The sequence below is a fragment of the Bufo bufo genome, chromosome 3 (assembly GCF_905171765.1).
Source record: "Bufo bufo chromosome 3, aBufBuf1.1, whole genome shotgun sequence".
In the NCBI taxonomy this organism is placed as follows: domain Eukaryota; kingdom Metazoa; phylum Chordata; class Amphibia; order Anura; family Bufonidae; genus Bufo; species Bufo bufo.
In genome coordinates this window covers 78,225,360-78,238,516 of record NC_053391.1, presented here as the reverse complement: position 1 = coordinate 78,238,516, position 13,157 = coordinate 78,225,360, and the positions used below count along the sequence as shown (strand labels likewise).

Genomic DNA, 13,157 nt, shown 5'->3' with positions numbered 1-13,157 from the left:
GCACATAGAGGGACAGCCATTTAAATGAATAGAGCATCTCAGGTTTCTATTTAGTCAGACCAATTGGCTGGGTATTGTTATATCAGGTGGGAAGGACAGTTGATGCATTTATGTAGCAATCTACTGGGAAGAAGTCATTAACATGGATACAGGGATTTCCTAAGGGTATAAATACCTGCACACGCCATGCACCCACCAAGCAGTCCCTTAATGCATACATGCAAGCCAAGGAAAACTTTTCTTGAAAGACTCATTTTAGATTCATAAGACTTGGAAAGAACTTTTAAAATTCATCTCTCGTTTATTTCTATTGTCTGGGGGGATGAGTTTCCAAGCTTTTGTGACAGCTGATACATTTGTACCTATAAATTCTGATTCTTCAGCCACGTTCCCCCTTAGGATGCATCACGGCACTGCAGAATATCTCCCTGTCACCAATCATACAACTAACATGGTCTCTACAGGTATTTCCAAAGTTATGTTTTTTTCTTTTTGATTTTTTTTTTTGTAGTACTATACTTAAAAATCTGTTTTTTCACAGTGTGTATCTAGCTCAGAATGCATGTAATGCAATAGACAGTTCTCTACCAGACCCATGATACTTATCTTCTGCTTGGACTGTAAATATGACATTTTAAAGATTTAGATCTGTCCTAAATTATTCAGATGCAATATGTCTATGTATTTAAAGCATTAATATGAGATCCAATTGACTCAATGCTTGATTAAATGCTTATTTATTAGAGAAAGAAAATGTGTAGAAATATGTTCGGTCATGAAATAATTCTATGTACGTTTTGTAATTTCAAGAATGTAGTAATATCTGCAAAAATTTGAATTTCCATAACCCATACCATAACGGCACAATTCAAGTACTTTATTATTGATATGTGCCCATTAAAATGTTTTATCTTATGCAAATAATGATCAGCCCAAGAATTGTGGTGTGATTTTCATTTCTGATTCACGGCTATTCTAAAAAAAAAAAATTTTGTTCGTTATTTTCTCATTTTAAAACTATAACCATCTATTATATTATTATTATTATAGTTATTATTCCTATGATATGCAAAATAATAATTATATTATCAATTAAAAATAAATAGTAATATTTTACTGCTAGTATGACTATTTACTTATATACTATAGCCCCGGGATCTTCTATGTTGCTGTACAAATTACTGTAACACAACAACAGTGTCAATATGCAAACAGATGGGGAATGTATAAGATAATTTATGGCACTTTTATGGGGTATAAAGAGTTATACCCCATACATTTTATGGGGTACACTCCATATCTGCAAAGGGTTGGGTAGGAGGGGATGGGACCATCATCGGTGCAACAGATTTACAGAAATTGGCATAAAATATGTTGCAACTCTAAGCATGTTCAAAGCGGACTTAGATTTCAATTTCTGACACATAGACCCGCAAAGATATATCAAATACAGTATATTCAGTGGCCGGAACATGTTACTGCAATGTACATTTGTCTAAAGTTGGTGCAACAACACTCCGCGTGCAAAGCTTTCTTTTACATTGTATCAGAGGCTTATCAACCCCAAAAATAGGGACCCAGTTGTAAGTTCTACACCTCTACCACTGGGGGACACAACAAGTGTGGAGCTATAATGGCTGTTTAACAACTCAGCAGTATAAGGGGCTTGAGGAATCCTAGATAACATAATGACATCACATATCATTTATCAATATTGAAGTGGCAGGGGAAGCAGGGTGCCATGAGAGAAAGAAGACCAAGAAAGGTAAGGGTATGTTCACACAGTGGATTTTCCATGCAGATTCTGGCGGATATCTGCAGGAAAACGACATGTTGTTTCCTGTTGTTTCTCAATGGGAATCCATGAAAAAGAATGAACATATCACTTCCTGCCATGGTTTTGAATGAGGCTTCACCCGTGTGGGAACCATAATATATAGGACTGTAAATCCTACTGTTTCTGCCACTGATTCAGCTGCACATTTTCTGCTTTGAAAAGTGTATTATATAAATGATAACCATAAAGACCTGGTTGTTACGGAGCTTATATACAGGTACATGGTTACTGACATGGTACATTGAACATACAGGATAAAATTACAATAAAATGAATACAATGAATATTCTTGAATACTTATATATTTTCTTACCAGTCTCGTCTGTTTTGTCTTTGGTGCAAATTCCTAAATTATCTCCTACTTACTTCGCTGTGCCTAATGGGGAAAATACACCAGCAGGGCTTCACTACCCAAACCCATCATGCCACTATGGAAACCAACAGTCTACCTATGGAGTGATGACAGGTAAGTCCCGTTTTTTTGTATATGTTATAATTAGTGCAATTTCTTCTAGTTCTTTCATAAAAATCACCCTATTCTTCAGAGCGTTAATCCTGACTAAGGGCTCATTCACACAAACAATATAAATGGATCTGCATCGGTTCCACAATTTTTCAGAACGGGTGTGGACCCATTCATTTCAAAAAATATAGAGCATGTCCTATTCTTGTCCAAAATCACGGACAAGAATAGGCATTTCTATAATGGGCCGCCTGTTCCGGTCCAGAAATTGCGGACCGCAAAACACTGCGCGGTCGTCTTAATGTGCCCCAATAGACATAGGTTTCACGGGAGACGTCCTGCACTGCATCCTGCCATAACATCAGGAGTTTAGTGTCACATAATTAAAAACGCATGAAGAATGACTACTGATGCGTTTCAAGCTTTTAGTCATAGTAGTAGCTCGCTATGACCAAAGCTGGATTTACACAGGGAAACTGTTGGGCCAATTATTGGGAATGAATGTGAGTATGAATGCTTGTTGATGAATGAATGTGAGTATGAATGCTTGTTGATGAATTTCAAAATTTTATTTATTTTACGCACTTATATAGCGCTGACAAATTCCGCAGCGCTTTACAGACATTAGCATCACACTGTCCACAATAGGGCTCGCAGTCTAAGTTCCCTATCAGAATGTCTTTGGAGTGTGGGAGGAAACCGGAGTACCCAGAGGAAACCCACGAACTCCACGCAGATGTTGTCCATGGTCAGATTTGAACCTCGGACCCCAGCTCTGCAAGGCACCAGTTCTACCCACTGAGCCACCATCAGCATCGTTCCTGAGCAGCAGATTGTGCTGTGTGAACAGCGATCTGCTGCCTAGAAATAATGAATCTATATGAGGGGGAGAGAAGGCAGTAGTGATTGCCTGTCCCCATACAGTGGAGGTGACTGCTGCACGTAAATGCAGCTCTCACCTCCACTGCCGAGCAGACAGTCATCAGGAAGTAACGGTTCATTCCTGATAATTGCCTGCTCAGTCTGGGCAATGTAAATGCACATTATTGCGACAGCCCAAAATGCGATAGAAGTTTCCATGGATGCATATCTTGTAGCAGCCCTAACACGGTATGCATTTTATAATGTGTCAGTAAACTCCTTTTTCTAGAAGAACATTGTGCTAGACATTTCCTGCGAATCCTAAATCCTATGCCCTAGCATTTCTGAATCATAAGCTTTATCTTAATGATCATTTTATGAGATTATTTCACTGTGTAGCTAGCCGTTGGCATTTGCCACATGTGTGCTGACTAATGAACACAGAAACCTCAATCATAAATCCATGCCCTTGGATCCATCAATAACTTGTTGGGGGTTAACAAAATCCAGTCGGATAAGCACAAAATAACAATTTTCAGACATTTCTGACCTGGAATAGTAGTAGTTGTGCTAGCTCACTCTCGTCTATCATATAAATGCGTCAGAACGTTGTATTAGCGGGGGGTTCCATGGGATGACCCCCAACAATGTCTAAAACAAAGGGGGCCCTATGATCAGCCTATCAATCTTGTCTCAGTGATCCAGAGTTCCTCAAGCTAAAAGTTGAAGAGACACAGGACTTAAGATGAATCCCAGGGCCCCCTTCAGTGTAGAGAATGCTGGATGGTGGTTGAAGTCCATATAGGAGAGTGTAAAATGATATTCTTTTAATAACACTTGCTGTTTGAAGAGAAACTCTGGTTTGGAGCTAGGTTAGAGAAGTCTGAGCAAAGTTGCTATTTTTATATTTTTTTTATAATTTAGATGTGATCTGAATCTAGAGATGAACAAATCGACAAAAGACTCAAAATGAGACATTTTTTTTCTTCAACCAGATTTGTTACAACCAGAATTTCTTGAGATGCAATTTGGGAGAATTTTTCAGGAAAGAGAGAGATTTTTCAAGGCATTGGAAACGTTTTCAATTCGGGTAGAATCTACTTGTCCCCAAATTGAATCTCATGGTTGATTCGGACAAATGAGATCCAAAACAAATGTCATAAAATCTCTAATCCATTCCCATTTTTCATTAAAAAAAAAAAGGTTTACAGGAGTACAATTTCTGAACATATCATGAAGGCAAGACTGAACATACACTTGTATTTTGACTATGAGCACAAATTTGGTATCTAAAGGGCCACCTCTAGGCTTGCCACCTATCACTAAAATGCCCCCCTTCCCCCGTCCCACCTGGATTCTGTACCCATGGGACCAGATTGGGAATGTCTCTTCCAAAGCTCCAATTACACAGCTCCTGTACGAGCCATAATAAAGCCTAAGGTAGAAAGGGCTACATTTGTGGACCATGTTTCCCTGGATTTTTCATTTTTTTGTAAGCATGAGAATGGATCCCAGGAGCAGGAAAGGAGAAATCGTATCCTTTCGAATAAAGTTTTCCTTCCTTCTGCTGAGATCTACTACTGCTTTTCTAGAGAAGAAGTCTCAGACTACAAAGGTTGCTGCTTAAAGGCTCCGTATATCAGAGTGTTTTATGACACCATTTCTCTTCCTAGGAATAAAACCTACTGCTCCAGAAATGCTGTCAGCAAGTATATCCCAGACACGGATTTTACAGACATGCAGTATGCCAATTTCCAACGTTGTGAATGGAGTAAGTACTCTACAAGGTAAGCTGTCAAGAAAATGTCAGCCCAGTGGATTGTAGCCTTCCATATTCCTGCTTATCTTCATATTCAGCATCATTTTGCTACAAAAACCTAGAAACCCACGTGTATGACAGCAAACAGCCCAAACAGCAATTCTTTCATATATAATATTTACGTATATCTTCTATTGAAATTGCTTCCTTTGCAGTAAGGAGTGTTCTTACGATAAAACATAGAACATTTCGGTAGAAGTATCCAAAAAGATACAACCCCTTTAAGCTCTGGTTCTACTTTACCCTACACAGTATCATTGCAGACCATCCACTTAGAAATTACTTTTTCTATATCTACTTTTCCTCACTTATTACACACTATAAGCCCATCTAGTGAATCATCCCAGTGAAACTGTAAAAACACCTTTTTTTTTTATTTTTTTGCCATAAGAGCAAGAGTGGCACAAATATTGTGTCACTTACTATACAAGGTCTTACGTAATGTTACTGTAAAGACCATGACTGACTGGTAGATGTATATAAGTTCTCATGCATGCCACATTACAGATCAGCACAACCTCAAGGCATCCATAGAAGTTTATGGGACCTTACTATACCTCTGTATGCCTCCATGTTTATACAGTGGCATACAGTACAGATGATTTTTCTGCTGGAGTCATGTATGATGGCATTGCTGCTTGGGGTGAATACCTCCATGATATTGTGCAGCATGGATATACTATTTTATGACATATGCAGTGCCTGCTGATCCATGTGCCTCCCTACAAATGGCCATATACTGTAATTAGAATCAGTGTAAATATACAGATCTTCATTTAAATGGTTATGGCCTTTTCAACAAGCTGCATAAATAAATAGAACAAGTGAATATGAGAAATTTTGTAATATACTGTATCTTATGACTGAAAAACTAACATTCTCTGTCTTGAAAGACAAGACGGCTGTCTGCTCACTGGAGGATCAGATTACAGCTGCCCATAAAAGTCTATGGAGAGGGGAGGGGGAAGAGGTTGAGCTGCAGTAAGACAGGAGAGATAGAAAACAGCTTACTTAAAGAGACAAATACACACCTGCTGCGCACACGTTTACAGAGACGGGAAGAAAAAATGCTGCTACAGGCAGAAAAAGATATATTCTAACGTTTGTTATGTTCATGTACACTATTAATTTATGCAAAGTTTGTTGAAATGACAGTGACCATTTTAGGCTAGAGGCTACATGGAGACTTTTTGTAACATGACTTTCCCGTATTTCAGCTACAGTTGTAGTGTAGAGGAATACATTGAGTTACATGCAATCAGTGAACTCCTGTGGACTGCAGCTGTCCCTCGTACACTACGTAGTATTTTTTTTACACCCATAAACATACACATAAAACACAGAGTGCAACATAGAATATCAATGTAAACAAGCAAATCATGAAACTCAGGATTTCCCCTGCACCCACAGGAGTCCATACGGGCAGCTTACCGCCCTGCTTAATGAGTGCCAGCTCCTGCACACTGGGCCATGGCTTTGCTCCAGTGCATCAAACCCTCCTGGAAGATGTTACAACTACAGACTTCAAGCAAGAATTCAGAAGAAAGAGCAAAGCTATTGAGGAGCCCATTGATATTGACTCCCCAGAAATCAGAGAATTGGAAAAGTTTGCTAATGAATTCAAAGTGAGGAGGATTAAGCTGGGTATGGATCTCCTAATGACGATGCACTGAATGATAATGTAGTAAACACTAGGTGCTCAAAGGACCCCTTTAATTTAATAATGGGGTCTATTGGGTGCCATCATGGTTTTCATCATCCTGACTGGAACAACATCACTGCATGTAGGCTTCAAACTGGTATACATTTCCTAGACTAGAATAATAAATGGGAACATCACACTAGACCATAGCAAGTGGAGACATTATAGGAGTCCTGGACTAATAATTTGTGACACTATAGGCCATCAAAATGTAATGAGAGTGGGACTGATCACTGACACTCTGACCAATCTCAAAAACAATGGAGCTATCTTCCAGACACTGCGCCAAACCTGTATCGAATTGTAGCGCAGTCCCACTGCATTATAATATAATGCCTGCTGTTCAAGGAGTTCCACATAATCAACTTATCCCCTACCCATATCGGACTGGCAGTACTAGATTATCCCCGCAGTACCACAGAAAATGAATAGAGCATCTGCATGCATACTCAACCTATCTCTCCACTCTTTCTGTCTCCTGATCAGTGGGGGTCCCATTGATTGGAACCCCACCATTGAGATACGTATCCCCTATCCTGTCTTGATTTTGTGGCACAACTTGAATAGCAGACATTATATTACTATTCAATACATGACAATAATATTGTGCACTCACTTTTCCCAACAAATTTTTCTATGAACGAAGTCCTTAAATAGAGCGTTCTGATAGGTAATTATTATATAATACAAGATATGCCATCAACCTCTGATTGCAGAAAATTCCAGCATTGGGATCCCATGTTCCCATTTATGGTAAGTCTACACTCAGTGAAAATTTTCCACTAATCTGCATCCATTTTTTAGCACAATTTTAGAATCTGCAGCATGTGAAATATTTTGCACAGAAAATGTCTACTGCATTAGATTTGTAAAATCTCAATGTCTGGTACTGTAATCTGCAAATTTGCAGGCAAAATCGGTAGCGCATTTGCCATGTCTAAATTCACCATTACTCTTCTAAACCTGAGAAGAAAGGGAAGGGGAAGACCAGTGGCAATCTCTCTTACAGTCTACGAGGAGTTTCGGCATTTCTGTTTCTAATACTCTAAAATATAGACCAAAAGAATCAGTTTTGCTCAAAGTTTAGAAGAGTAATGGAGGACACACAACCCCATCTTCTGAACTGAGAGAAGGCCTTATATCCCCCCCCCCCCCCCCCCCCCAAAAGTTGCCAAGCTCTTAACATTGTTTCATCCCTTGATCCTTTCTTTTAGACAATCTATGGATATAACATAAAAGTCACTCTTCGGAATATTGCTATTAACAGTTTCGTTGATCCAACCTCTTCCTGACACATAGATCCGGTTTTTATTACTCTCAAGCAGGTTACACTCAGACAAATGTTGGAGAAGCCCTAGCTGCAGTACACGGCTCTGAATTCAGCCAAACAACCATCTGCCGCTTCGAAAATTTGCAGCTGAGTTTCAGGAACGCCTGTAAGTTAAAGTCCATCTTATCTAAGTGGCTGGATGAAGCAGAACAAGTTGGAGGTATAGTAAATGGCTGGGCATGTTTCACAGTCCAATTGCTTTGTTACCCTGAATGAACTATTAACTGTCTGTCTGATAATAGACCAGTGACACCGCTATATGTCAGTCTTATTAATTCACCTGACGTCAGGTTCATAAAGAGATTTATTGTAGATGACAGGATTTCAAGACGAGACATCTACTTCAAGAAAAAATAAAGCCGGGAGAAGAACGCAGCCTGCAATGAATTAGACACAATTTCCACTGAAATGTATGACTCCTGAGGGGACACATAACTGTGCACAGGTCCCTTCATTTACATTTACTCATGATGCCACAATGGAAATAAGAGTATATTTTTGATAATTCCTCCATTAAAATGCAGGGAATAGCATTCCAATTGCTTTAGCAGATAATTTGATAATAATAATAATACAATTTTTCTTTACAATTTCATAGGGTTCATGTACAAAACAAAGGTAACTGGCTAATATACAACTGAAACACTAGGAGTCAGGGCCCTGCTCACAAGAGCTTACAATCTATGAGGAATTGTAAATATAGTAAATATACCAATAGGACTGTCCTGTGAATAGTGTTGAGCGAAGCGAGCCTCGGATGCCTAATCCGAAGTTGCTTTGTTCAAAACTTCGGAATAATACTGTATGGAGATTCATCTCCGTACAGTATTTGAGAATGTATGGGTTCTGATGAGCCGAAGTAAGTTAATACGAAGTCGCTCATGACTTTCGTTGAAGAACTTCAGTTGTTGAAAACTACTTTAAAACTTGAAACCGAACTCGGCTTCGGTTCTGACTAGTAACTCAGAACCGAAGCTGAGTTAGGTTTAAAATGAGCAGGGCTTAAAATGTCCATTATGTTTTGGTACATCTCCCTAGTCATGCTAGACAGACTTCTCTTCTGTACACCGCCTCCATACACTGGACTATGCTAGACTGAGATTCTTCCTCAGGCTAGCATTTAACACAGTCCCTTTCTGTCTCAACTATAACTTTTCCCAGGAAGTCTCACACAAATCAACTCTTTTAGGCTCCCATCTGGACTGATGCCTCTCACCGCGCCAGCTGAACCCCCACAGCTGACTTCTCCCACGGCTGACAATACACTCAGCCTACACCAAGGACAGCCCATGCAGACTTCTGCAAGCTGTCCTCTTCTGTGACTGTAGACAAGTAGCAGATATGTTTCAATGGCAGTGATTCCTTCTGTGAGCTCACAGTTTGACCCCTGGAAACATTCACCAGGCTTTGCTAGGTGAAACCATAATGGCAACTCACTATGGGTCCCTCAAAAACAAGGCAACGTAACCCACTACATAATATTTCCATAGCCTCCTGGTAACTCTATTTCAGGGCCTTCAGGCCACTGATGGACAAGACCTTTCTTGGACCTCCAGCCTATCAACCCTCTCATGATGGACAGGTTTCTTCCACCCTCTGGCTGACACTCAAATGATGGAAGAGCCTAGGCCTAAAGGTTATATAAGCCAACAAAAGGTTCTCCATCCCTCTAACCACACTGTCTCTCCTTTGGCACCAAAACTATAGTCCACAGCTCTACACAGGAATGCGGCATCCAGAGAAGAATACATATTACCTGCCTCACACCTCACAATACATCTACAAGACACAACATCACAACACCAACAAACATCTTTCCACACACACAGTCCATGAAGCTTTTTCTCATACGCAACTCACTGACCTCACAGTTGTTGCCCCTCGACACCACAGTTTCACATCTGCTCAGGGGCATCTCACAGGAACTAAGTTGCAGCTGCAGCATTTTTACAGACTCCTCTGAGGCTCTCCGTTTGTCAAACACCTTCTTTGGGAACTGCTCCTTGCCACCCTCCTAGTTCCTCTCCTACCTTAGTACAGATGACCTCTGTCTGCCATGTGGCTTTAGCCACACATTGGCTCATTTCTGGATGGCAGTTCTTTCTAGTTTCTGTAGCAACAGTGGCATCAAGAGACACCAGTTAATATTACAGTATAAGCATCTACACATTGAATTATTATGGTACATACATATTTCAAGCTAGTGGCTCAGGGGGTGTTTCATTTCTCAGGGGGCATGTCCAGTCTGCTGCAGCTGGGGGCAGTTTATAGAAATGAGCATGTGTGTGCACCTCACTGACAAACAGCAGTGGCGCTATACAGATAGATTCCATTGAACAACTCAGTGGCCAAAATTTTTATTACATGCAATTGCAAAAGTATTCCGGTGCTGGTTTGAAAACTGCTGAATATTTTTCATCGGACAAGTCCTTGAGTCTTTTATGTAAGAGTGAGAAGGTATGAAGTTTACCCATCTTATAAGTCTTCTGTATTCTTTGATAATTGTATTTTATTTTATTGCTTTTAGCTGTATGGTCACAAGGAGAATGGATACATGTAATATATTCCATGTCTCATATATACTCAATAATTTCATTAACTAATGAAAGGAAAGGAAATATGATTAGTATCACAAAATGTAACTTTTTGATCACTTTTTGTTTGCCCCCAAACAGCCTTATACAATGAAAAGATTGGAGGGAATGAACGGAAAAGAAAGCGCAGAACAACAATAAGGTAATAAGTTCTATGTCGGACCTCCATGTAGAAGCCAAATGATCCAGAAGCAGACAAGGGGTTTTGGGCTGCGTATGTCACTAAACACAAACACTAAATGGCTATGATAAAATACACTTTCCAGTGAGATAATAGGATAACATCATATGTCTTTTAAAGGCTTTGAGGCCCCGTGGCAGAGGTGGGACAAGCTCTCTTTGTACCCAAGGCAGGGATTTCAGCTTGAGCCTTCTCCTCCTTTGGTCTCTAAAGTTTTTCATAGTAGTTGTTGAATGGACAATCATTCAGCCCACATCTATCTACCCCACACATTTGACTCTGCTAGATATGCATGTATGTATGTAAGGTTGTGTAATGCAGCACTATCTCAGCTCAGACACAATGTTCAGTTGGCTGTAGACAGAAAGGTAAGTAGACCCAGCTCCATCATGGTGCACTAGGCAACCACCTACTCCACTAAAGGCCTGGCCTGTGCCACCACAAAGAAGGCAAAGCAGATGTAGACGCTTGTTGATAAAGGGAGGTCACAGAGACCAACAACCTTGTTCCAGTGCCTGACATCTCCATAGTACTTTTTGTTCCTTTTATATAGGAATCAGGGAAGGGGTAATGAGAAATAAGGGGATTTCTAATTTACTCCCAGTTGGTCTTTCAACAAAAGTTACATTTATTATATCACATTTCTGACTCCATTGCACATGAATAAAATAGTTACAGTCCTTCACCCATTAGATGCTGATATTCCCCTATACTAATGCCAGTGTCAGTGCAATGTGAAGTACAGTGCCATCCTCCGCGTTATGCTTTCCGTCAGTGCCTATGACTGCCTCTCTTCTCTCAGTGGGCATGGTCACTAGAACACTCACCTTGTTTTCCCAGCAGTCAGTCCCCACCAGTGTCCTTCTATTCCATCCTAGCAGTTGGGCTGCCAAAGCAGATCAGTTCTGTCCAGTCAACACAGACTTACGCTTGCTGCTCACCTACTCTGCCTGTCTACACCCATTGAGCATGTGCGCCTTCTCTGGCTCTTAAACAGTGAGTGTCCTTCCACCTCAGTCTTCCCCAGCCAATGGCTGGTCACTTTAAGGAATTTAAGGCAGCTTTCCCTTTGGGAAGGTGTCAAAGCAATAGGTCCAAATTAGCTAGTTTCCTGCAAAGGTGCATTATTGTCTTGTTTGCCTGCCTGTGTACCGAACTCTGCCTGTTTCCAGATTTGAACCATCACTGCCTGACCATTGGACTGTTTACTAGATTGCTCATACTGTGCCTGCCCTGACTTTGGTTTGTTGCCTGACTACGGTTTTGTCTGAAACCTTGGTGCCCCGCACTGGAGTCTCTTGACCGCCATGGGTCAGCAACCTCTGAACTGAAACTACTCCAGGAGGTAGCACCTTGTGGTTTCACTAGGGTGAAGTCCAATTCCCTGCATAGGAGATAAAGTGTGAAGAACAGAGTGCTACCTGGCTAAGCAGAGTGCTACCTAGTTGATCCAAATAAAGTCCTGTAACACTCAGTATCCTATAATAGTAATAAGACCACTACCCCTATAATAGTCAATGCCTTACCGCACAGTTATTCTCATTCCCCCATAGCAATAACAGCCATATGTGTTTTTCCTTGTATTGTAGATAATGTAGGTGCCAAAGTACCCCCAAAACATTAAAAACCACACTGCCTGCCCCATAACAGCCAGTCACACTGCCCATATAGCAGTAATAGCCCAAATTCCTCCACAGCAACAATACCATGTTATCTGCCATAAATGTAAGTCATATTAGGTCATAAGGTTATTCACACCTGTGTCATGGTTTCCTTTAAAAGATGCTGATAGGCACCAAGATTTCTACTGTCAAGCATAATTACAGCAGAAGCTCCATTAGATGTGAATTCAGCCCAACACAAGTAGCAGAGTGTTTTATTGACACAATTGATTTTTCTTTTACTACTTGTATAAAACAGCATTGCTGCAAAAGAAGCTTTGGAGTCCCATTTTGGAGAACAGAGCAAACCTTCATCACAAGAGATCATGAGGATGGCTGAAAGTCTCAACCTGGAGAAGGAAGTGGTTCGAGTTTGGTTCTGTAATCGCAGACAGAGAGAGAAGAGGGTGAAGACCAGCCTGCACCAGAATACCTTCACCGCCTTTTCTAAAGATCACCATGAATGCAGATGAAACCAGAGGACACAAGCATCACTCCGCACTTTAGATGTAACATTGATAACCTACGGACAGCCATCTAATGACATCTCATTACCGGCTCATATAAGTGACACTCTGCATTATAAGTCACATAGTCCTTCTTTCAGCCTAAAGGGGTTTTCCAGAGAAATGCTTTAAAAAGGGGTTACAAGGGGTTAAAATGCAAACAGAAGACTCACTCACCCCCTGCTGTTCTGGTCTTGACTCCA

General features: G+C 40.5%; 1 protein-coding gene across 2 annotated transcripts; it reads left to right on the top strand.

The window, feature by feature from the left end:
• Positions 1 to 322: 322 nt before the first annotated feature.
• Positions 323 to 12,921, top strand: POU1F1 (POU class 1 homeobox 1). Of its 2 annotated transcripts, none has more exons than XM_040423248.1 (6): positions 323 to 464; positions 2,235 to 2,307; positions 6,407 to 6,624; positions 8,008 to 8,172; positions 10,688 to 10,748; positions 12,708 to 12,921. In XM_040423248.1, exons 1-6 carry the CDS (start codon positions 323 to 325, stop codon positions 12,919 to 12,921), a joined length of 873 nt encoding a protein of 290 aa, XP_040279182.1. The 2 variants fall into 2 exon arrangements, with proteins under 2 accessions (XP_040279182.1, XP_040279181.1); XM_040423247.1 differs by having other exon boundaries at positions 2,154 to 2,307.
• The last annotated feature ends 236 nt before the right edge of the window (positions 12,922 to 13,157 follow it).